General features: G+C 42.1%; 1 protein-coding gene across 2 annotated transcripts in view; it reads left to right on the forward strand.

Moving 5' to 3' along the window:
• Positions 1 to 16,880: 16,880 nt before the first annotated feature.
• ITGB1 (integrin subunit beta 1) overlaps positions 16,881 to 26,136 on the forward strand; it is a 43,169-nt gene continuing 33,913 nt past the window's right edge. For both annotated transcript variants that reach the window (XM_082285216.1, XM_082285217.1), the window contains exon 1: positions 16,881 to 17,058. In XM_082285216.1, coding sequence (XP_082141342.1) covers positions 17,050 to 17,058 — 9 coding nt within the window. In that variant the 5' untranslated portion in view covers positions 16,881 to 17,049. The remainder of the gene's footprint in view (positions 17,059 to 26,136) is intronic.

A 26,136-nucleotide genomic window follows, 5' to 3' on the forward strand; every position in this document is an offset into this window, starting at 1 on the left:
ACTAGTTACAGCAGTAAGCAAAAGACAGACATACTCAGAATAGCTGGTGATGAAAACCAAAATAATTCTGAATAAAATAATTGTGAGCTGAAAGAAAGAACAGTACACGTTCAACAGGAAAATTGTTATAAGTCTTATTTAAAATATTTGTTAAAGATTTAGAAGAGGGACAAACACTACATTTTGAAAGGAAAATTATACTGATTTAAAATGTGTTGCATATCTACAGCTCATATAAAACTCCATTTATTTCTGGAATGTAAAAAATATTTCAAGCAGAAATATTTACTCTCACAATCCACTCTGAGAACTCAAGTTCTTATCTTGTTTACTGGAGTAAACTTCAGTTCAAAGGTTACTTCTTGATGTCCTCCAAAAATAAGCATATTATACACATCCTTTTTGGTGTAGGCTAGCTTCATGGGGTTTTGTGTTTGTCCTGATCATTAACAGTAGGGATAAAGGCCAAAGTCCTCAGTTCAGCAAGGCAGAAGCTAGGAAAAAGCAGAAGAGGAATGGCCCCAGTTCAGGCTAGATTTGAAGCATGCACATTCTTTCTCCCTTCACCACATTCTTTTCCCCTCTTGCCGATAATGCCACACCATTTCATGAGTAAGAGCTTCCTTTTTGTTTCTGCACCCTCATTTCCTGCTGCTTCCATCCTGTAAGCCTCCTTCAGGATTTTCGAAATATTCTTCCACTCATGCTGGGAGAGTGCACTGAACTGAGCAGATGATGCAGGAACCATGATGATGTGCAAGAAAAACAGAAAAGGAAGCAAGAAAGAAAGAGATGTGAAGATATGGAAAAAGGGAAGAAAATATGTCCCTCTGTATGCAGAAATTCTAAGGTGGGTTTAATGAATAACTAAGGAGTACAACTGTGAGTGCAGGTTTTGAGAAAGCTTCATTTGATACAATTTCATGTCTTTAAAATAGACTATTTTATGGTGTGGCTGCATTTCCAACACTGTGTGCATTTATGATCCCTCAGCAAAAAAAATTCAGTGATTGCCTGTACTAAAATTCATGTAACACTGCCTCAGAAAGCAGTACAGAGATTGCTACTGATCTCATATCTTCATCACAAGAGTGCAGACTTCATAGAACTTCAAATATGTTCCCTGAGTAAGTTATAGGGTTGAGATATTCCAGTTACAATTTTTAAAAATAGAAAGCAAATATTTTTTGTACATGAGAAAGTAAATGTCCAAAACTAAAATAATGTGCTCCCAAGCAGTTTTCTGTAGGGTTTCTGTACATAAGTCCCATAACAAGACAACAAACATAGGTTTGGGGCTTGTTTTGTGTGGTCCTATAATCATCCAGTCTGCAAAAGCTTCTCATTTTCCTAAAGAGGGACTAAGAGGCCAAGCCACAAAAACACCTTCAAGAGCCAACCATTTTCAGACAAGTTACTTGAAAAAATTAAGGGGAAGGGCAGTTTCTTCTCTACTCACACAGCAGGTTAGTCAGACAGACAAGTCCATTCTAGTATCATGTAAGGATGTCTGAACATGCACCAGCAACTTGTGTACCTGATCCTGGGCTGGAGAGCACTCTTTGAAACTGCTGGGACTCTCTTTTACCAGCATTTAAAGAGGGTAGCATCTCTGCCACTTTAGAACAGGACAAAGGCATCAAATGGGAGAGTTGAAGCAGATGGGTGATTCCCATCAGCAATTAAGTTTCCCAGAGCTCCAGATCAAACACCTGAACACCCAGGATGGTGCTACCTGCACACTTAGTGGATACAAGCTGAAATTGGGTCTCTTGACACAGATCTGACTCTGCAGCCAGGTATATGGCTCTGCAGAGCCCTCCAGGCACTGGAATTCCACAGTCCCATGTCTCCAGGGTTCATCTCTACAGATCCAGTTGCAGCTCAGAGCTTTCCTCCGCACTTCTCTCAGGGCATGCGTGAACCTTTCCCTTTAGTCTTATTTTCTGTCTGTAGACTGCCATCACTTAAATGACACCAATAACAAGTTTATTTCTTCCTAGAGAACTTCAGTCATGACTCTTGGGTCACCTTTTCCATCCTTCTACTGCATGCTTCCATCCACAGAATTCCAGAGAACTTTATAAATTATGAGACAAAAGGGTTTTATTTCTGGAGTCTCTTCCACAAAGCAGTAAAGCTGGGAGGTTGTTTCCTTGTGCTTGTCCAAAAATACATTTTTGCTCTGGTTTTAGTTATTCTTGAGTCTAGTATAAGGTCTTGGATACTCCTAACAAATTCCTCTCCTTCCTTGATGTCATTGTCCTCTGAATACTTGTAGAGGTTAATCCTTCTCCCTCCATTTGCCTACCAAATTCTGCATATTCAGATTGTTTAATTTTCTTACATAGATTTGAAAGAAAACTCAGCAGAGAGACAGAAATCTCTTTAGAGAATTAGGTGCCTATAAAAATGTGCAGAGGAGAGAAATCTGTCAAATGTCCTCACAGAGACAAAGGCTGCAAGATCAGCTGATGTCCTTGTAAGCAGCAGAAAATGTATCTGGAAGCAAGTCTACAGGAAGAGGGAATACTTTATTGCTCAATATCAGAAGAGGTTTCAGTAAGGCTTGCACACCTTGTACACTAAAAAAGTAACAATGATCATAGCACAGCCACTTGATCTATTTTGTGTCTCCAGCAATGATCAATAGCCTTGGGAAGAACCAGAGCAAGCAGGCACCGCCACTTCCCTCAAAGTCCTGCTCCAGAGCCATCTGGCCCAGGGTCACAGTTCCTGTTCTTAATCCTGCCAGGGAAAGGATGCTAGCAAGTTCCAGCAAGCTGATACCTGCATCACAAATTTTATGAAGTCTCAGAAGAGTGAAACTCTGCTTACAAGCTACATTAAAATTATTATTTAAGCTAAAACTAGTCCAAGGTCACACTAAAAGATAGTATCTCCTATCTCTGTGCTTGGTGCCACAGCAAAAGATAAGCCAGAGCTATTTACAAGATCACTTCTGCAACCAAGTTTTGTCAGAAAAAATCTGCATTGTTGAATGTGAAATGGTCTATCTGGAATATCTCTTACTTGGCAGACCTTCAGCAGAGCGGGAGTTTCTGATGAAGCCCAGCGGATGTGGGCTGGACACCAGAGGCAGCAGAACTTTACAGCCCTGTGATCAGCTCTGAGCTAGGAGACAGGCAGGTCCAGCAGCTTCTGGTTCACCAAAATGTTTTCAGATTAAGCTGAGGAAACAGAAAGCTGCCTTTTTTTTTTTCTTTTTTTTTTTTTTATTATAGATGCATTGCAAATGGGAAGTCTTCTTTTTAATAAGTTGCAGTAAACTCAGTCGGTGCTCAGTCCTGATGTACATCTCTCCACTCCTGTACTCAATTTGGTGCAGCAATGAAGATGAATACTAGAGTTTCAGGTCTGTTGGCACTGTTTCCATTTTCAGAAAACTATGAGAGAAACATCTTTCCTTTCTTCTTGCTCAAGAAAACAAGAGACAGAAGGACAGCCCACTGCTAGCCATGCTTTTTACCCACTCTCCAGTGGAGGATTAGTGTCTCTGTATACTAAACTCAACTACTTGTAATTCTCTTCAAAAAGTTGCTGCCTTTTTTTCCTAATTATTTGTGTGTGACAAAGTCTGACCTGTTTTAATGAAATCCAGTTTTAAAAAGATTTTGGCAATATTCAGTGGGAAAAGAAATAATAATGCAACAACTCTTTTAAGAGTCTTAAAATGAGACAATCCCACATGAAGCAACGCTGCCCTGCCTTGCAGAATCATTACCCAGAGGAAAAGCACACCACACCTATTGTACAGTTTCTATCTTCAGAAGCCTCTGCCAGGACCTTCAGGGTATTATTTTCTCTCACTGTCTATAGAACTGAGGAACATAAAAAATAAGAAACTAGTTCTGTATTATGAAAACAAAAACTCAAAACAAAACAGAACATCGAATAATGTATTTAAGGTAGCAGAAAAAAATTGAGTTTGTCATGTGAAATAGAATTGTTCTAAAGTCCTCACATTTCCCTTTTTTTTCTTTATGTAGCTATTATATTAAATACATACTCTGACTAAGATACCAAACCTCATAGGGAACTCTAGATTTAGGAGCTCAGAATAAAATGAGCCCATCATTTGCAAAAAGAGCTGCACAGGATATCTTGCAAAAATCAAAACCATGCTTGATTTTGACTAATTTCCCTTTTTAGTATGGTAATTTAAGTGAGTCTGTGAGGCCAATGGGCTCTAGATTAACAGGTTTACCAAACGATTGCAACCAAATTGGTAATTACTGACAGTATCCCTTCTGGATAAAGTTCATGGACTTGTAAAAGACCTAACAAAAATTGTCCACCCAGTAGAAATGTGAAGGAAAAGACTTGGAAGTCTGTCAAGGAGGAAACCACAAGATTTACACTTTAATAGATCCAGTGGTTACAATAGAGATGTGGATGAGGACAACAGATGGAAACAGAGCTGACAACTCCACAGTTTCCATGGAGTTTCCACCACGTCCTATTATTTATTCAGAAGCTATTTTCCAGGAAAACAGCCAGCCAGCTCACAAAAGTGTTTTCAATAAAATAATTTTCAAAGGATGGTGGAACAACAGAATAAGCAGGCCACAGAGAACAGGTGGCTAGGCCTTTCTTTTGGGCTACCCAATTTGCATGTTTGAATAATAATTTCAAGCTGGTGGTAGTATATTAGATAGTAGTATATATGCAGTTTCTCAACTTTGTACAGCCAAATTATATTTTTACACTACTGGCTCATTTTTTGGCCCAGTTAACATGGAAACATGAGAGGGTTTTTCATCACACTAGGACCAGGTGTATCTATGTGTGCCCCGTAGTGTGTGGACTCCATTAGTGGATCTCTAGCAAATGCAGAAAGAGCTGAGACATAAATATTTTTGGTTGCCTGAGAAATATTTTTAACAGAAGAATGTATTTTCAACTGGAGTTGGCCAGCAGCAGCAGTAGCCAAAAGTACTGCAGCAGCTGAGCAGCTGGAAAAACACTCAAGGACAGGCCCAACATTTAGAGCAGGACCAAGGCTGACAGCAGCAGCCTGGGGTGAGGGTTTGTGGGGAGGCTGACCTGAGGTGGGGACTTGGGGCACCGGTAGAAAAAGGGCTGTGAAACAAAAAGCTTTGGCAGTTAACATGGGACACTTCCTTGCTGAGATAACTCGAACCAGGGGCCTAATACGAAGCAAATTGCATAAGCCCAGGGCTGCTGAGCCATGCCAGCAGCACAGCACTATCCTTCATGCTGTCAGAAACAGGGTGCAGCAACCATAAGTATTGCAGTCTGCATGCTGCTGCCCAAACACCCCACAGGAGAAGGGAAGAACAGTTTAGCTGCACAATAAATTTTGATATCAATTGAAATGTTGCCACAGCTCATTTAAAAAGCAAGGAAACCATAAAGATACAAGCACTTAGCAGAAGAGGTTCACTAGTTTCTCACAAAGTCACGTGCTCACTAAGGTTCATGTTTTCCCTAGAAAAATCATGAGCAGCAGTGGCACCTCAGGGTCATACAGCAGGCTATTATCTACCCAATTATCTATCCAAAATGAAGAGTGACAAATATTACTTATTTCTAGAACAAATAGGTATACCAGTGGGGGTATGAAACATGTGAACTTAAATGTTAATATGAAACTTGTCACTCTTCTCAGAGAATATTGTAACAACACTGCTAAAGAAATCAAAAGCGGAACTATTTTTGTCCTGAATTTAGCCCATACAATTTAGCCCATAAAGTTTTAAGAAATCAGTAAATAGCTACTTCATCTAGATGAGTTATTTAAATGTTCTGAATCAGTTTACAAAACCAGACAGTACAGTACAGTTTAAAAAAAGATTTTTAGTGCAGAAGAGAAAAACCTTTATAAATCACATACATGCACACATATGTATATGCATCTACGTGTATGCATATATATGTACAGACATAAATAGATCAAGACTCAGATTCCACTCAGACAATAATTAATCCATCTCTTTCACTTCAAGAAATGTAACATAAATTTTTGTCTTTTATTTACTAGTACTGGAAAGAAAGGAAGATGACAGTGGGGGCGACATCTAAAATTTAAGGAGCCAGACACAAGAATTCACATTTCTTCCTCAGCCAGGAGAGTGCTCTGTGTCATTGAGGGGACACTCTATCCCTGAATATAAGCTTAAGGATATGAAACCCTAAATACCACATGAGAGTGCCATGAGAAATTAACTGCATATTGTGTAGTTGGTGGATGAGATCTCCTCTGACATACAGCAAGATATTTAATACAATCATTCTGGGATTTTCTTTGAGACATAAATTATAACTGAGCATTTCTTTTAGTAGGTGATTCAATGATTTACGTGAGAAGATAAAATTATTAAAATGACCTAGTGAAAAAAAAGGTATCTTTTACATTAGCTCACTTTCCTGTATTCCAGGAAAAAAGCTTATTTCCAGAAATACCACAGTGCTCTTAAGACAGTAAGTCCAGTAAGATAAAGAAAGTAAGGTGATACAAGTAGCTCAGTATATGGATTTATCAGTGGTGTGTCATTTGGTTTTACTTCAATATGTGAATAAGAGCAAAGGACAAACCTTCCACAGACACAAGCAAGTCTACACCTTTTCCCACAAGTGACTCAAGTTCCTGTTTGCACTTGGAAGTCAAGGCTGAGAGTATGACTAAAACAAAAATGTCCAGATAACAAAAATTACAACCTTCATTTTCACTTCAGTCCCATCCTTTCCCAACACAAAATAAGAAAGCCTCCAAACAAAAGTGACACCACTTATATTCAGCTTACCTCCACTAAAAGGATGAGGTGTAGCAGGTAAAATTGTTACAGAAATACCCAAGGCCTGCCTGGTATAAAATTAAATTTTAAATAAGGAAGAATAAACAAGTCACTTGAAAGCCTTAAACATGTTGTATAAATAACCTGTGATGCTATCCAGAATCAGCTGAGTTGTAGGCATCATCTGCCCCAACCATGAGTCAGCTTGAGTCAGTCCACTGTACTTTTATGGTACTTTCAAAGTCAGAAAATACATCTCCTGGCAGCATGAGAGAAATCTCTGAAATGTGAAACAAGTATTTGGCGGGAAGGTATTCTCTACTGTAAGATGGCAGTGAAATTAGTGGAATAAATAAAATACCAGTATACTTAACATTTCTGTCTCCTTATTTTTAGCCCAAACAGAGGACTGAAATCAAAGTATAAAATGGAAAGCAAAGCATGTGCTCTTGAGGCCAAACTATTTTAAACTCTTCATGAACTGCTCCTTCTGCACAGCAATTCTCCAACTCCGCAAAGCAGCGCTATGGCAATGTAGATTCAGTAAACAGGGAATGCTTCCAGCTGTTTGCATCCCTCCCACTCCCAGTATGCATAGCATCCTGGCTGGTAGAAGCTATATTTGTGTTTAAACATGATAAGGCTGATTTACATTAGAGGAATGTTTCTGATCAATCATTTGTGCTGAATAGCCAGTGACTAAGTGGAAATGTTTCACAGAGAGTACTGAGAATTGAATAAGAACTGAGTAAGAAGTTTATGAAACTTCAGGACGTGGTTACAGTCTCTAATCTACTTAGCAGAGAGCTCACAGCTTCCTGCAACTGCTTGCACTGGGCACGCACACATTTCTCCGATACTCAGATCCAGTATCCACAACTGTGGAACATAAAGGGGAGGGAGGGCTCTCCACACTTCACTTCGCCCATGGAAAGTTAAGTGCCAAGTACAAACTGGTTGTTACAGTCAAGAAAGAGAGATGCAAGACTTTTCAAGCACTTCAGGCAGCATGAATCACTCTGTCCACTGGCTGCTATCAGCCCAGGATCTAATGAGCTGCCTCTGGCTGAGACAGATCTCAGGGAAGGTTTGGTGCTGGCTGCTTGCAGAATGGATCACGGGCTGGGGTTCTTTGTCAATAGCAATGGGTCCGGTGGAGCTATGGAAACCAGCCGAGGTGAAGAGTAGCTCTTAACTTTACCAAGTTGAGAATCCAGTGGCTGAGTATAGCAGATCTGTTGTGGAGGACTCCTTGAAGAACAGTTTTATAATGCACAAATAGATATTTACACCAGTAAAACATTTCTGCTTTGATATTTGAAAAATAATAAAAGAAAGTAAATTAATTTAAAATAAAGTGTTAGCCTTTTATGATGTTTTCATTAAAAAAAAAACCCCAACACTAAAAGGAGGGGGGTTTGGACAAAAATGCTACATTTTTTTTAAAAAGACTTATGCTGTCAAAAGATAAACTATCAAAATGGACATGTTTCAAAGCTAACTTAATATATACTATTGATCATGGCTTTTAAACTTACTCTGATCTGCTTAGACAACAAAATGACAGCACAGACCAATTTTAATTTAGGATTTATATGTTATTTCAGAGCTATGTCATCTATGAGAAATATTTAAATTGAACAGCATCTTCTTTTCATTTTACAGCTTTTTACAAAGCTCAGTTCTAAGATATTTATTAATATGACTCCAGCAATATCCCTGCAAACCTACAAAACTAATGTGTAAGTATTACTGCCTTCAGGCAAGGCCAAATTTCTGTTCCATAAGCTCATTTTATCTATTATACAGCTTTGCTACACTTATGCATCAGGCTAAAGACATGTAAGAAAATAATTTTCCTGAAGTTGTGGGTTTTCCTTTGGAAAATAAACAGACCTGCCATTTTCAATGGTGTAAAACTAAGATACAAAAAATTAAGTTAAAGTAATTCCTGCAACCTCCCATCCTCAGGGCAAAGGTCTTAAAGCCATTAGAGGCATGCCTGACCTTTCTTATGACATAGCTTGGTAAATTGGGCAACTTTATGAGACTGGACACATATATTTGATAGAAACTAGGATTTGACATTTTCCAAAGCTTTGTTTATAGCATGCAGACTCCAATCTGGAAAGTAGCTTGGCGGAGCTTTCTTGGAACCTGCATGTTCATTTTCAAAGGACAAGATGTGACTCGACAGCTCTTGGAATTCATCTTTTCTGAATGGGAATTGGGGACAGACCAATGCAGCAGGAATGTGCAAGCACAAGGGTGTAGGTGCTACTGGCAAAAGGAACAGCCCTGAGCCCACACTGCAGACCAGAAAAAGAGTACTGTTCAAAGCAGATGAGAAGATTTGAAGGATCACAGATGAAAATGGGGATAATAAAAAGGAAGGACAGGGTATGATGGAGGATGGATCATATATGGTACAAGATTTTTTGTGATACAGATACCAGACAAGCAAAGAGAATTAAGATTCATGTTTACTAGTCTGAAGACAGTTTAATTTTAGCTAAACCTCAGCTACAGCAGAAAGCCAATGCCACATACTCAAGTATGTGGTTACAGAAAATACCACAGATCCTGAGTAAGCTGAGGCAAAAGGCTGAAAGCCAAATGCCTTTCTACTACCTGAGCAATGGGACATCCAGGATGGCCTACATGAGCATCAGAATCATAATAACTTTAAAATACATTTTTAACCTGTACTAGAGCGATCAACTCACGTCCTTGCAATGTTCAACCTTGTTCTTTTTGAGCTTTTCTCAAAATTGCTTGAGAATCTCTCTGTTGTATATAAGTTCATCAACAACTATCTTTTCACTTCCACTCCTTCTTGGTTCATTACACCCAGCTAAAATCAGGACTTTGTTTTATTAAATACAATGTCAGCTGTGGCCAGAATATCCTACTGCCAAGGATGCTAGCAAACTACAATACTCCCTGCCAGATGATGAATTTCATTTAAGAGCCTGCATCTGTAGACTGACAAACTCAATTCTTTGCTTGCTTGAGTCCTGTGAGTTACACAGCTTACTGCTGCAAAATAACTGCAACTGCTGCCAGAACCATAAAGAAGGGAAGAAAAGCTGGTTGAACAGACAACAGAAAGTCAGAATTGCTTTGTATTAGACTCTGCATAGAAGACAAGGTAGTGGGATAAATCAATACTCAATCAAAACTGCTATTAACGTCCAGACATAACCTCTTAAGAAAACAAGAATTGATGACACTTGTTCTAGAAAGATGGCATCATATGGGGATCATTGGGAGTGCACAAGAGAAAGATTTAGGCTGTAAATCTCTGGCATCTTCATCCAAACATCATTACTGCCAAAGCATTTTAGATATGAGCCTAAGAAAAAAAAATTTTTTAAAAGCCAATGAAACAAATTATTTGAAAAAACACAATTATGAAAATAATTCTCAGGTGTGTACTAATGGGGAGGATAAATCTAGGGTTTCAAAACAATCTCAATATAGGACTCTTCTACTTGACAGAAATAGTTTTAGAAAAATATTCTGTTCTGCCTTTTTTGCCATTGTTTTCTACTAGAACAGCCAATCACCTTATACAATCATCATTCTATTTGTCCAAATCTCATTTCCCAGTGGTACCAATACTATTTATTTCCTTCAGACTATTTTTGTCCTTTTTCTTGCCTACTGGTCTTGCTTAAAATATTCTGTTTTCCACATAGCTCCTCTTTCCCCTACATATCAATGAATACGAAATCTGTCCTTGCTCCCGCTCTCATGACAGACTCTCATTACTAGTAGACCGTGACCATCTCCTACTTTTTCTGTAGCTGATGATATCAAAATCCTCCTTTCTCATTTCTATCCTTCCTCTCCTCTGCAAAAGTCTAAATTTCAGGAATTTTATAACTACTGCATTGAGCTTAAAATGTTGCAGGATGTCCCTCTGGGCAAAACCGAAGCAGAAGAATTCTTCAAAGAAAGCTCTTGCAATCTTCCTTGCACATTTCTTTGGGGGCAGTGGAATTCATTTTTTCCCCCAAATGAGCATAAGCTGCTTGTCTAAACAGTGGGAATCCCCTGAGAAGGAGGGAACAGAATATGTAGGCATGTGATCTCAAGAGTCTCACAGAATAGAAGCAGCACATGGTAAGAATTAACTAAGTGCTGAATCTCAGAAACTTATTGTGCATTCAGAATTATCATCCTTTGGGGATATTTTTAATCTCCCACAGGCACCTTTTCTTGGGTAATTAAACACTAAAATATCTTCAAACCTGAAGTTTTTAATCTAGTTCTCTAGAAAACATGCTTCATTACAAGCAACATAAGGAGCTGGTGCAGAAGTTCTCTGCTCTGTGTTATCATGAGCATGAGTGTTTGAACATAAATCTCAAAGACTTTATTCTCTTCATTTAACTCCTGCTCGCTTCCTTACTTTGGAACACTGGGGGAACCTGTGGTTCATTCCGAAGGATGAAAAAACATTCCTGCCTTGCTTATTGAGAACCAAAGTATCTTATAGAATTTCTGCACTGTGAGAAATGAGACAACTCTTAAAAAGATTAATTTATTGAAAACAGAAAAAATTGAAAAATTACAGAAATCAGAAAAATATAAAAATTTGGGATCCTATGGCTCGGTAGATGGTATGCCCCAGGAGCGCAGGGATTTGAGATCTTCTGGCTGAGACAGCACTAGACCTCAGGTAGAGAAAAAAACTTGCAGTGCTGGGTTGACTTAAAAAAATTACTAAAAGCCCCTTAAAAGGGGTAAGGCTTTTAATGCCCAGCACCAATGTCTCCCACAGCTAGTCTGGAGAGAGCAAGAGGGGAAGAGAGAAGAGAGCCCGCCTCTCGGCTTCGTCCTTTTTATAGTTTTTGCTCCGCCCCCAATCTGCCCACAGCCCGCCCCTTCTGTCCAAGGCGATTGGTGCTTTCCCTTTGATGGATCATCTCTGTCCACCAATGGCTCATCGTTGTCAAGGGGGGGGTGGTATCAGTTAGAGATAAGGGAATACAATGCCTTCATTAAAATTCAGGTATTCAGGTTGCCATGGGACTTGCCTGCAGAGTAATGGCTCTGTAGCTAAACATAGCTGCTGGCTATTAAGACTGGGTGGGGGGGTTTTGGCCTTGGAATCAAAATGCAAGTGAAACACCTACAAAAAGTATTAAAATACATCCAACACACCTCAGAACACTTGTAAAAGTATACAGTAAACACAGGAAAGGTAACTCTTATGGTGTACCAGTGGTTTGTAGCTTGAAAAGGGGCAAGTTTGTGATTTTTTACTGGGAAAAATTTTAACTGGGAAGGGTGCAACTCTATTAATAAACTTTAAACAAATAGAAACACTGATAATGGAACTGGATTTTTGTACCTGGGCTGATGGGTTAATTGTAACATTCAATTTAAAAATAATTAACTCAAAATTAATTATTTAAAGCACTTAATATGCAAAGACCAAGCACAAATAGGGATTTCATGTATGACATGCACAAAACAAATGATCTTCACAACGACATAGAAGCCCCACAAAAGTGCTTTGGAAGATACAAATCCATGTGACAAACAAGAAGGAATGTGTATGCTAATGGCAGCAGGGATTGCAACAGCAACAGCTCAGCCTATCCGATCATATGCACAGAGGAGAGAGCAGCTCCTCAGCTAAAGGAAGTGCAGAAAGAGTCAGAGGAAAGATCAGAAGGCACAGTGCAGCTGTAACAAAAGCTGTCCCCCAGCCCCTCTACCCCAGCCTCTGTGCCTGTGCCAGCAAGGGCACAGTCCCACCAGAAGGGCCATATGCTCTGGTGACCTTTCCTTTCTCCTTGACTGACTGCCAAAAGAGGACAAGCTGCATTTTAAACACTGGTGAGCTGAAGGAAGGGCTTGCTGGACTCTGACCTTTTCAGGCTCATGTTAGACACAGGACTGTTGATTGAACAAAGCAGAGATCTAAGCGTTGATCATAAACCAGGTGTTAATATATCAGCTTTATTGCGCCTGAGTGCCGCACATTGCTCCCGCGAACAGCAGGCAGACAATCCTGTAGAGCAAACCTTTGCCCGCAGGATACAATCTACAGCAATCTCCCGGCTGAACATTTGTGACTCACTTCACTCCTTGTGTGGGGCAGAACCTGGCTCCAGCATAAACACAGCAAGCACTCCGTATCATGGGCACACTGTACATGGCTGACAAACTGCCGGACTTGCTCCCTGCCTGTCTCCAGAGAAGTGTTGCTCATTCCTCATGAGGGGACAAAGAGAGGCTGTTATCAAAAGCAATTACCACAACCATTTAGCACCATCACTTCCTGTTCTAAGTGACCCTTCTAATAATACTTTCTGTATTAATCTTGGGTCCAAGCCCTAACATCTCCTCCATCCTCCACACTGGAAGCCAGAGCCCAGTGCTGACCAGCTGCCAGAGAGGTCTCAGTGCTTACTGTGCCCCTTGGCGACTGCACAGCTGCTGCTGGAATAAAACAGCAGCTGCAGCTGCTGCTGCTCTGCTCCAAGGTCAGGCCAGGAAAACTGGGTGCTCTCGCAGTCAGCTCAACCCAGGTGGCTGCAGCCTGATGTGTTCCCAGGAGATCTGCTTTCTTTTCCTGGCTCCATTGCTATCCTTGGGAAAATAATTTTGACTTTGTTTTCTCTCCCATCCTTTATCTATCTTTTGTGATTAGACCATGATTTTTTACCTCAGGTTTATAGTTTGGTTTCCTTTAGTTTGGAAAGGAAAAATATCTTAAGTAGGGTAGGAGCATTTTGAAGAGGTGGGGAAAGAAGAGAGGTGGAAAGGGAAAGTACTCTGCTGTCAGTAACCAAGTTTGTTGGGAAAGTGGAGCAGTACAGACAAATTACCACTCCCTGGGGCAGGGGTGGATGAGATATCTAGTACAGTATGAAGAAGTAAAGGTGGAAGGGTTAATCGCTGGTCAGATACGAAGTTGCTTAATGGATGCCCTGATGGGAGGCATTTGCATTTGGGGATTGAAGTGCAAACCATGGCACTCCTGTGTTTGTTATCACTGAGGCCCCAGTTGAAAAATATCAACCTCTAAACCCTCTGCAAGCTGCAGGAGTGGAGTAGATGCTGGAGAAAAGGGTGAGAGTTCCCCAGCTGTGTGAGCTTTAGCAACTCAGAGTTCAGCGGCTTGGCAGCAACATGTGGCAAATGGGAAACTGCAGCCAAGGAAATACCCTGATAACTGGTTAGGAGCTGCTGCAGCTTCTCCTACCATCCAGTTCCTGCTTCTCTGGAGGCAGTGGCTCCTGAGGCACACCAATGACCCCTCACCCCAGAGGTTTCCAGCCAGGAACTGGGAGGTGTTGCAGTATAGCTGCCTGGCACAGGGATACTCAGCCCCAGCCCTGGAGCTGCAGCTGGACACCCCTGAGTTACAGAGCTGGCTTCTTTACACGGGCAACACTGGATACACCAAGACCTGGTTTGGATTTTTTTTTGATGTTCCTGTAAAAGTTGTAATAAAACTGCATCTGCAAGGTAAGCTAACAGTGAACCAAGCACTTCCCAGCTTCCCATTCAGTCCAAGAAAACCCTGTCTTTTCTTGAGCCCTCTTGTGCAAAACTGTTTACTCACACTCCCAGATGTCATGTACACTGCAGCATAGAGACACTACATTAAACATTTTGACAATTGTGTCTACTGGCTCAGACACCTCCATCACTTTTTTTTCTGACATCTTTAGTACTTCAGAAGCGTTGGAAAATAACAAATGGTTTTCATACCCATCTGTGTTCTCCATGGGAGTCCAGAAAACAGACAAATAATGCAGTGATTTTTTTTTTTTTTTTCAGTCATTTGGGAGACTTTTTCCTGCCGATTTCCTAATGCTCAGTATAGCCAGCCACTGGCTGTTGCAGTGGTTGAGTCCACCACGGGATTGGCCAGGGAGCCTCAGGACCCCAAAACAGTGGGGGTCCACTGGTGGGCAGGCTCAGAAGTCTAAGACCACCCCCTTTTACCCCTTTTAAATCCATGTTCTAGATAATTCTCCTTTCCTTAATACCCCACTGGTTCCCGGTCCCCTTGTTCCACCCCTCGCCTTCCCCAGTGGTCACTATCCTGTCACCCCACGTCCTCTCCACCCCCTGCCCCCCAGATGATAGGTTCCTGATGTTCTGCCTGCCCTCGGTGCTGCTGCAGATAAAACCCCGGACCCCTCAGTGTTCTGTGTTCTTTGTCCCTGGATCCCTTCGAGCGGGGACCCCAATAAACCCCTCAGAACTCCATACAAAGGACCCCTCCCGCCTCTTTGTCCCCGGCGACGCTGCAGGAGCTGTCCGGCTCCGTGTGTGTGTGGGTGGCTGCGAGTATCCACCAGCTCCAGGTGCCAGGGTGTGTCCGAGTGCGTTTGGGGGGCACCCCCGGAGCTGCTCCGGCAAGGACGCGAGCGGGAGGGACGCAACGCTCTTTCCACCGCCCTCACTCACATCGTGTCAACTGGCTACTCGACACAGTAAGATCTGAGCACAGCACTGGGTAGTACTTGAACCAGTCTGTTGAGCACTTTTATTTACTCCTCAGAGCCCCAGTAATCTCGGTCGCGCATTTTTGCCACCACTTCTTTGTGGACGGCTGCTCACTATTTGCATATTCTGGGAAAATCACAGAATCACAGAGTTACGAGGAAACCACAAGGATCATCGAGTCCGTTTTTAAACTGAATAGCCCATACAGAGATCAAGTCCACAACTTCGTCGTAATTAGCACCAGATGTACTATTTTTCCCCTTCAATAAAGAAGCAGAGAAGAATATCTTGGATAAATATAATTTTTATCTTCCAATACTTACACTTCCCACATTTTTGGCAGATCACTATCCCTCCGGCATTTGCTTTTACTTTGCATAGCATTAATTTTTACCATTTTTTAAACTTTGGCTTTCTGGTGGCTTTCTTATTTCCTGGCAGTATTAGTATTATATATTGAATTACCTGTTGAAATACATAGTCCCTGCTGTCCTTATCTCTGAATGTCAATGTTATTTATCTACCATTTCATTTGTCCAGTGGTTGCTTTTGATGCAGCTGCTTGGAGCAGCGGTCTGTCATTTCAATCTAATTTTCCAACACCACTAAAGCAGTTTTGCAATTACAGCTGTACCAGCATTAAAAGCTTCTGCTAACACAGCTGTCACGAGACTGCACCCTAAACCACTGCACTGCCCAAGTGGAACACGGGGTTGAATCACAGGCCACGCTTCAGTAAAGTAGAAATATCATTCCTTTTTTATTTCAAAATGCAGCTAGAAAGCAAGCAGGAGAAAAGTGATTAAAATTATTAACAAGCTGCAGCATTGCTTATGTAGTTAACCATACAAAAACAAGAACTGACACAAGCTCCAGTAGCCACACATAAAGGCACAGTGCTTAGAGCTCTGAGCTGTGAGTTCATAGCTTGTGCTTCCCAACACGCTACCTTCAAAAAGGTGTCGAATGGCACGTTTTAAAAAATTTTTAACTCGGTAATTTCCCAAGCACCTGCTTTAAGGGGCACTTTAAAATACCAAAGGCATGCTCCCACCACCATCAGGCTCCGGCCGAGGGACTTGGGTCAACCCACTTTTTAGCTTAGAGCGTGCGTTAGCACCACGATAAGCCCACCCATCGCTTTTAGTGACTTCCACCGCTTTTGGAAACAGCTGCCAGCAAGAGGGACGGGCGATCCCCCTCTGCCCAGATCCCCTGCTGTCTCGGTGCGTGGAACCGGGCAGCTGCTCCCCTCCAGTGACAGGAACAGGACAAGGCGCAGCTCTGGAAAAGGGCTCGAGCAGCCTTTCGCTACCGGCGGGAGCGAGGCGGCCGAGGCCGAAGCCCGAAGCCCCAGCGCCCGGCCCCAGCGCCCGGCCCGGCCCCGAGGCTGCGGCGCTGGTGCCCGGCGGCCGGGGCGCTGGCAAACCCCGCCAAATAAGGCGCTGGCGGGCGGCACGGATGGAAGCGGGAGAAAAGTGGGCACCGAGCCCCGCCTCGAGCACAGCTCCCCCGTCCCTGCCGCCGCGCCGCAGACGCCTCCCCGGCCCGCTTGACGGCAGCGGGGAGGAATGTGTTTCCGGGGCGGGTAAAGCGCCGGAGTGCGGACCTCCCCTCCCCTCCCCCGCGGGCCGGGCTCCCGCAGCAGCTCGAAGCAGGCGGCGGCGGGCAGCCAGCGAGGAGTGAGCCCGGGCGTCCCGCCGCGCCCAGCCCAGCCCAGCCCAGGACGCCGGGGCAGAGGGAGCCGCAGCGAGCCGGGCGGGCCGGAGCGCGCCCGCTGCCCGCAGCCATGGCCGAGGTAACGGGAGGACGGGCGGGGGTCGCAGCTGGCCGGGAGCGAGACGAGCGGTGCCTGTGGCCGCCCCGGGGCTTAGTGCTTCGGGCGGGCTCCGGCGGGTGGTGCGGGGCTGCGAGCGCCGCTTCCCGCGGCCGCCCGCGCCGGGCGCTGCCGCCGCCCCGCGTGCGGGTCCCTCGGCGCCGGTCCCGGTCGGAGGAGGGGGCGCCGCCGTGCCCGCCCGGCGCTGTGGGCGGGAAGGTGTCGGGCCCAGCCTGCGGCTTCCTGTGGCGGCGGGACGGCGGCCTCGGGCCTCCCGTGCCGCCGGGTCCGGCCGGGCCTTTGTCCGCTCGGGGCCGGGCAGCGCCCCGAGCCCTCCTTTCCGAGAGGGACGGAGCCCGTGCCGGTGCTGTGCCGTGTGCCGGCCGCCGCCTCCCGCCGGCGGTGCCCGGGAAAGGGGCAGCACTCGGCTGGGAAAGTTTCGGGCGGCTTCCTGGGAGTGCGGGCGAGGGTGGGCGTCCGGAGGGGAAGGTGCCTTCCGCGGAAAGCGGGCGTTGGAGTTACAGGAATGGGAAGGAAAGGAGTGAGGCAGTGCAGGAACTTGAGTACCCAGGGTTTTGACCTGCACATGTCTGGAGAAAGAGGGCACTGAGGGGGGGGTATGTGCGGTTTGAATGACGGGATGGTCGCAGTGCAGCGTTTGACTGCTTGATCCGTCCAAACTGGCTCTGAGCCTCTATAGCTAGCTATAAACTTGTGTCGCGATGGAAGTGAGAATGTGAGGCCTCTCTGCCATGTCCCGCATGGGGACTTCTGAAAAATCTTACAGCAGTAGCTCTGTGCTTTGTCTCCTGTTACTGCCTTCATATACTGGTGGTTAGAAGGAAACATGAAGCGATGGGAAATTCATTCTGACTCACTGTTTAGGCCCATGTCAGATGTCTTTATCTTATGGAATAAGTATCTGACTGCCTGTTAGACTCATCAGGTAGTCTTTGTGACTATTTATGAAAAAAAGTTGAAAAGCATTTATGTTTGCATCTTCATTTGTCCTTAATTGAATACAACAGTCCATTCGTGCCAACACATGTGCGCATAGCTGTTGGGTGAAAATGTTGATTTTTCTGGTAGATTTGCCATTGCTGCTACAGTCCTGTTCGTGCCAAGATACACAAACCTTTAGGAGTAAGGATTGTCTCCATTTAGATTAGTGGAACCACTCATGGCTAATGTTACTTGTGTGCTAAGGTGTTGAAATGAAGCAGGACTTTATCTATGTGGAAATAGATTTAAATAACTTGTACTCCTGGCGCACAGGTCATTTGGTAGGTGATGGTGGTAGCATAGGAAAAAGTAGTTTTGAGAAATGAGACAACTTGGTAGTGAGGGGGTTTTGTTGTTCTTGGTTGTTTGTATGGGGTTTTTTTAAGAAGTATTACACTACTAGAAAGATGTAAATTAGACTAAAACAAGACTAAGAGTAGCAAAGACATTCATTGTCCACATCCATCCCAGTGATGAAACCAATGATTCATTCTCCTGTCACAAAAAATACTACTTGCCTCTGGCAAATGATTAAGTAGCATTTTGCAAGCTTGCCTAAGGCTGTATTTATAAGGGTTACAAAAACAGTGAGCCATCGGCAATACGTTGGCAAGACAAGACAAGTTTAAGATGTGAACACCTTCAACTTTTGTCCTTTTCAAAGATGTTTCAGCTGAAAGGTGAAAAGCTGACAGGCATGCACAATCTTACCTTAATCAAAGTTGGAGCTGGTAAGTGGTGTATCTGTTTGCCAGCCACAGGATAAATGAACCATATTTATTTCAAAATGAAATGTCAGCAGGTAAAGCTCTGGTGTTCTTTGTGGGTGCAACCAGGGAGCTCGTTCTGCTCTCTGTGTTCGGTTGTCTGATCTGTGCCATGTTCCCAGTAAAGCCTACCCTTGTGAAGGACTGATTTGGAGGGATGCTTGTTTCTCTAAGAATATGCATGAATTTCTGATGGGAGTGCAGAATTTTAGTGTTTTGTCTTGAGTGTTTTAAATGACTCAAGTTCTTAGCCTTATACCACTTCCTTTGGGAAGTGATTCCCCAAGCTGAAAAAAAACTGTCTGAGAACTTTTCCTGCTGTTCTTTTTTCCTGATTCATTATTTCATTCCTCTCTCTAAACCATCTTCTCTATAGCTCTAGTTGGGTAGCTCTGCTATAGTTCAGATTTGAAAAAAAGCTTGTTTGCTATAACAGCAGCTCAGGAAGTAGATAACTTGAGTAGCAGAAAGGCAAACGTGGGGAGAGCCGTGCACACATGGGGTGGACACGTGCTGTGGCCTCCCTTGCCCTGAATATTATTCCCTCGCTGCTGCTGGTATGAGTGCCCATCAGTTTTTTGTAGATTGTTGTCCTGCCTGCCTTTCCGCCCAGTCTTGATTTAGTTGAGTGATGTGATGCACACCTAGCTTGTGGTTCTCCCAGCCTCTCATCAGTCTGCTACAGCCTTGGTGGTTGGCTGCGGCTCTTGGTACTGCTGCCTTCAGAAACAAGGTACTTCGGTTGTGATTGCTCAACAGGCTATTAAGTACCTTCTCTTGATGGGACCCTTTTAGTAAGCCATCAGCAAGGGCTGTAGTTCTGCAACGGGCTCCTTTTCCAGTGGACAGACATGCGGATTCCCTGTTGTTCCCCTCCTGCACGTGGTCCCGCGGCCTGGGTTTCTTCAGTGTGGACCTGCTCGTGGTGCCTCGTGCAGCATTTGCTTGCACTGTTGCAGGGGAGGTGGATGTGTGAGCTGTGCTACCTTCTCTGGTAGGTCTCCCTGCATGGTGTGGGGAGTGGGTTTTGTGAAGGAAGGCTGGATGCAGCTTGCTGGCCATTGGTACAGCTGACCTTCCTCTTCCTCCTCATTCATTTTCAAATGTGTTTAGTAAGACAGACTATTGTAATCAGTGAGACATTGCACAAATGAAGTTAAATCAGTATTAATCACTAGCTTTAAAATTGCTCATGCCACCTTACGTGGCACTTGGAAAATATATTGATTAGATAGATCCAGAAAAAACAGAACCCGTGCTTTAGAGTAGCAGAGCCTATTCCGTCTCCTTTGCTTTTCTGGAACTTCAAGTGATTTATTTTTTCTAACTTTTTTTTTAGGATGGCCAATCCCCTTGGCATCCTTTTAATTCTTAGGAGCTGCCGTCAGGCCTCTGAGAGGGAATCCTTGTTGGGAGTGCCTTTTTTTTCTTCTTTTTATTTTTTTCTTTGCCTTTTAAGCTGCTTCTATTGATAGAACTCATAAAGCAATTACATAAATTAAATCAATCTTAAAAATGTAATTAAGGCAATATGTAGTTAGATTTATTTTGGAAGTGTCATTAAAAAGTACTTGCCAGTATGTGTACTATTCCCCTATGACTAGATTTTTAAGTCAGCTGCTATACTGTGTGCCCAGTAGAAAATTTCCTGTCTCCCAGCAGCAGAAAACTCAGAGTTCAGTTTGTTTTCCTGCCTCTCATCGCCCATCTGTCTTTATATTGCTGATTCTACAAATTGTTTCACTTGCCCCACTCATGTTGCTTTGAATATGTTCTAAAAGCCACGTTCTCGCTGTCAGTTCTAGTGTTGCTGGTTAGAGACTCAAGATTTCTCAGGCTTCTGCTCTGGCGTAGGTGTGCAGGGATGTTTTTTAGACAAACACATCTCAAAGCTGTACACGACAATAAGTTTTTGTTGTAGGGGAGAGTTAGCTGTTTTTTCTGAAGAGGATGTTTGTTTGCTTTTCAAGAGGGAGGTGGTATCACAGATCTGTGAACAAATGAATAGATGAACAAATTCTGCGGCTCTGTCTCCTGGACAGATACTGACAATATCTGTGTCTGATTTAATGCTCCTTTTGTGTCAGAAAACTAAAATTTGTTGTATTGTTCTAATGCTGATGAATATTGTTATTTATGGTGGCAGATGCGTTCTCCTTTTTTCTGTGTAGTTCCTCCTTGCTCTTCTCTGCTCTGTGGTGTATTGCGTTGCCAACTTTCTAAAAAGGATGATGTTTCTTGTCATTCAGTAACCACAGGGGACCACAATATTGACCAGTATCTGTCAGTTTTTGTGGTTGTGGAGTTTCTGGGGTAGCCTACAAAGCCATTTTTGTGTTTACCCACAAATGGGAAGACAAATTCTACTTCTTTTTTTTTCCTTTTCTTTTCTAATTTGTCCTGCATAGGTGTGGTCCAGTAACTTAAACTCCTAAAACCGTAAGTCAGAATAAATTTATGAGAAGACTTTTTCTCTGAACTTTTTTCTCTCCCACCATGTGGATTATTAGTGTAAGTACCAGTAAAAAGTATATACAGTTTCACTGTAAGAAATTGTTGTATGCTTTAGCTGCGTGAGTTTGTAGCCCAATTCAAGATACATGTAAGCTTGCTGAACAGCTTCTATTGGGAATGTTACACAGAAAATGAAAATTCTGACTTCTGTGAATGAAAAATGAGACATTAGGCACCTTATTCATCACTAAATAATATGATTGCTTTTTTCAGAACTAAGGGTTCTCTCTTTAGCAGATTGTTGTTATTAAACATCCTGTATTTTTGTAATAACCACCTTATCTTACTTTTCTATTCACAGACTAATCAGAACGTTTAGTGGGATTCCTGGGCTATTGTATTCCCCCATTAATGGACTGGATATGTTCAGAGAGATGGTAAAGTCTCTCTAACAAAATTTGCGCGTAACCAAGCACGTGGAAGGGGAATTAGCTTGATGAGACTATAATATTAATGTTTTCTTTTGCAAATGGTGGTAGAATTCCTACGTGTAGTTCTCTTTGGGGTGTCACTGAGCAGAGACTATTAAATATATTAGTGATTTTTTTTTTGCTATATCTTTCTCATTTCTCTTTACAGTCAGCTGCAAAGTGGGTTATGAAACATACTTTCTGTCTTAAAAGCAGTTTCATGTGCCTTTTTTCTTTTCCAACAGCAAAAACAAATACCATTAGTATTCTTGTGGTTTTATTAGAGGGGAAAGTTTTGAGTAACAAAGCTGAGACTGGAATCTTAACTTTTGTTATTGCTAGTAAGAACTAAGAAAATACTGGTCTTTTCTCACCATCTTTTTCATTCCTTTCTTTCTACCGCAGAAGAACGTTTTGCAAATCTTTGTTAAATTAATGCATTTCTCACATTTTGTCAGCAAATCATTAGACTATAAAAGTCGCTTTCTCTAAAATTTTAATCTGTAATACCACGTTTAAGTGCAGATTCATCTTTATAACGCTCATAAACTACAACATATACAATATCTAATGCCGTTATTTTCTCCCCCAAATGATTGGCATCATATTGGCAATTCTCTTATTTCTCCTTCGTGTTTTGTATGAGATCACTTACTTATGCTTAACTTAGTCCTGATTTTTACTCACTTAGTTTTAACTTCTGCTCTTGATACATTCTAGTGCAAAAGCAGGAAGAAGGGCTGTTGTTTGTATGAATTCTTGTTGGTTTAAACTATTAATTTCTCTGCAGTATTTACACTACAAAGAAGTACTTGCATGTAGTTAATTTTGTGTTATAGCTATTCATAAAAATTTTTTTAACTTTATAGATGTACAAGTAGAAGCACTTTTGATGTGGAAGCTGAATGGAAAAAGAGAAATCTTTCTTCTTTTCTCATCCTTTGTGGTGGTATGAAAAACAGTAATTATATATTGGGCTGAACCGAAACACTGAATTTATCTTCATTCAAAGATGACTGATTTGTGGTTATTTAAAAGAGAAGAAAAATAATTGTATTAGATTAATTTAGGAGGAGTCAGTATTTCACTTAAGAAATGGTGATGAGTCAAAGGTAGTATCTTGGATATTAATGCATACTTGGTCTCTGAAAAAGAAACCTGAGACTGGGATGTGTAGTTTGGCATAATCTTGCCCTTGAAATAAATACTGAGATAAGGACATGTCCATTCTGCAAGGGGGAAAGGGGGATAAGCTGTCATTCTGGTGTTTCTTAATTTTCTTTGGTGGAATTGTAGTTTAATGTGTTTTAACATGGTACTAACCTTGGGCAGTGGCACCAGGAGTCACATCTGCCCCTTGTGCAGGAAGCTGCTCTACGAGGCCATCTCATCTGTCCTCATCTGCTCTTGTAGGGCTGGGTCCTTGTAGGCTGGCAAGACCTGCTGGGAATGATCTTCCACAAAGCAGAAGATGCTCTCCCAGTGAGCTGCAGGGTAACCAGTGTCCACGACCGTATTGGGGACCACAGGAGGTCATTTGAAGGACCTGGCATTCTAGTAGCTTGGCCAGCATCCTGTGCAAATTCAGCTGCTTAAGAATTAAATTGGCAACATCCAAGCTCTGCCTAGACCTTCAGCTGTCTGGTTTTCCAGATCTCGGGTAAAGAGGTTTTGTAAAAAGATGAGTACAACAAAAAGGAAGGCCTGTTTCTGAAGTGTAGATCAATACAAAGTACATAATCTTTTTGGTATTAAATAAAAGCATTCTCCCAGGTGTCAAAAGATGACATATTTTACTAGTTGGTTATCGATAACTTTGGAATAAATTTTGTATGGGGGTGACTTCTCATACTTCTACCACATCTTTGACAGTGGAGTGGCTGAAGGCTTTGTGCTTGTCCAGTCAGCAAGTGAAATGCTCCCTCTTCTGTTAATGAAAAAGAGAAATGAGGAAATCTTTGCTATCATCATCTGCAAGGTTGGCCAGGGTAAGCAAGGTTGATGTGCTGCCAGTGTTCTGGCCAGGCTTTTTTCTTCTTACATTGATGTTTTATTTTCTTGTGTATTAGGAAATTAGTGGGCTTAGGATAAAGTCAGGAATTACCTTCTCAGAGGTTCCTTTTGTGCTTTTGCAAGATTGTATTTTTTGTATGCTATTGTGCTCACTTTGTGATGCTAGGTGGTGATTGTCTCAAAGCTGAAAGGCATGCTATAGTCCATCTGCATAAAATACAAGGCTTGACAGTTTTTGAATTATCAGTTTGCTTGTTTTGTGTCAGAATAGATTAGAAATCTGTCTTTCGGTTACATATGAATATAACTTATATACATTTCCAAAACATCTGAAAGTGTAACATTTTAGAAGATAACATTTGTTCTTTGCTTTTACTGTGCAGTTCAAAAATGGGGAGTGATTTTTTGTGTTGTTTTTGTCACTTCTATGCAAATACAAATCAATGTGAGAAATAAGTGTACAAGAACATCAGTGTAATTTTTCCTGGGTGTGGACTTCAGCATAAAAAAGGAAACAGCAAATTTCCTTTTTTGGAAGAACATGCTGTGCATATCAGCTATAGGTTGTTAAAAATGCATAATAAAATCAATAAACAGCAATAACTATTTTTTCCTATGTATGTGTTATCTCCCTCCACTACACATGTTGTTTACATAACTTCAAAGGCTAGACTAAAATGTTATACAGCCATGTTACAGATATCTCATTTCAGTGAAAAACTCAACTTCAGCTTTAAGGAGTAACTATACTGTGTAAGATTGCTGCCAGCATTTTTACCACTGCCAGCTGACCAGTTTGGAGAGTGTTTGGATAGTAATAAAAGAGTTTGCACAGATACTCCCTCTTTTTGGTGCATAATTCACAATGCAGTTTCACTTTCTAGATTAATAATATCTGTATTTAAGATGATTAACCTTTGCTTGTAGCTGCAAGCAATTTTAATGCTGTCTTTGCAGAGTTGAAAAAAAAAAAGCTCACTCATTAGTGATAACTCAAAACTCTGCAGCAGACAATTGATTTTCAAATTTACCTGAATTTCATATTTTGTAAAATGTTCCAGTGGCTTTTGAACCATGAATTCAACTAAAATTGTGTTTAATTTTCATAGGAATGTGGCTCTGCAGCAATTTATACCAGCTGTAGGTCTCAACTGTCCCTCCTGCTTGTAGCTGTGCTGTTTTGCCATTCTCCTTGCATCAGCAATGGAAGTTAAAGGGCTGTACATTGAGTTATTGAAATAACTGTTCTGGTTGAGAAGTAGCTTGGCAAAAAATGAATTTTCAGCTAGATCAGCTGTTGCAGCTGGGAGACCACATGCATTGCAAAGGACATGCTTTAGAGCCCGAGGAGCAACGGGAAAATGTGCAACTCATACCAAGAGCGTGTGGCACTGTGGTAGTCCGGAGGTAAGTTGGCATAAACTGCTGTGGAGCCTCACAGCATCTGCTCGTGCCTGCTTCAGTGCTCTTCTGACTTGAGTAATCCATCTCAACTTGCTAGATCAGGTGAGAAATCACTCAGGAAGGTGTTACTGCTCAGCTTGTTCCACTGGCTCAGTTAAGCGGTGAAAGTATCATCCACAGTTGGCACCAGAAAAATGAAGGGTGCAAAGTGGGGAATTTAAGGGTCTGGAGAAGTTGAGCTGTCTCCTGGGCTCACTAGTAGCAAACTGGTAGATGTACTTGGCTACTATGAGAAACCTCATCTTTTATTATCTTTTGCAGTGCTTTTAGAAGCAGCCTGCGGACTCCACGTTTAAAATCCTGCTCTGGAAAGCAGCAGAAGTGTATGAATAGGCAGATTGTTCAGGCCAGGAGTGCTTTTTAGGAAGTACTTTGTGATGAGTCTGGGTGGTTTTGATTTTTGTTTTTTTAAGTCTTTTAAGGCTGAAGTTATTTTTTTCCCCGAGATTGGTGAGCTTTTTGCAAGTACTCGAACTTGTGTCAAAATCTGGATGAAGTCCACTGTTTGTTTCAGTTTGTGCTTCTGCCTAGCCAGTAACACTGCCATTGAATTAATAATCATCATTAGTTATGTACACAAAAATGTATAACAAACGTATGAAAGATTAAATATATATAGAATTAAAGTATATTCAAGATCTCATCAATACAGATTTACAAGGCTGTATGTAGTTCTGTGGGATGACCAGTTTTTTATTATTTCTGCATGATCATTTTTCTGGACACTTACCTGGCATTAAAAGAATGTTGAGGACGAGATTTGTTTCAGTACAAGTCTCATTCTAAATTGTGTTTGAATAGTGAATATATAGTGAATGTTTTTTAAAACTTGATGTTAAATATTTGAATACTATCTGTAAACATTATTTTATGTGCTTGCCATTCAAATT

The sequence above is a fragment of the Coloeus monedula genome (assembly GCF_965178545.1).
Source record: "Coloeus monedula genome assembly, chromosome: 1".
In the NCBI taxonomy this organism is placed as follows: Eukaryota; Metazoa; Chordata; class Aves; order Passeriformes; family Corvidae; genus Coloeus; species Coloeus monedula.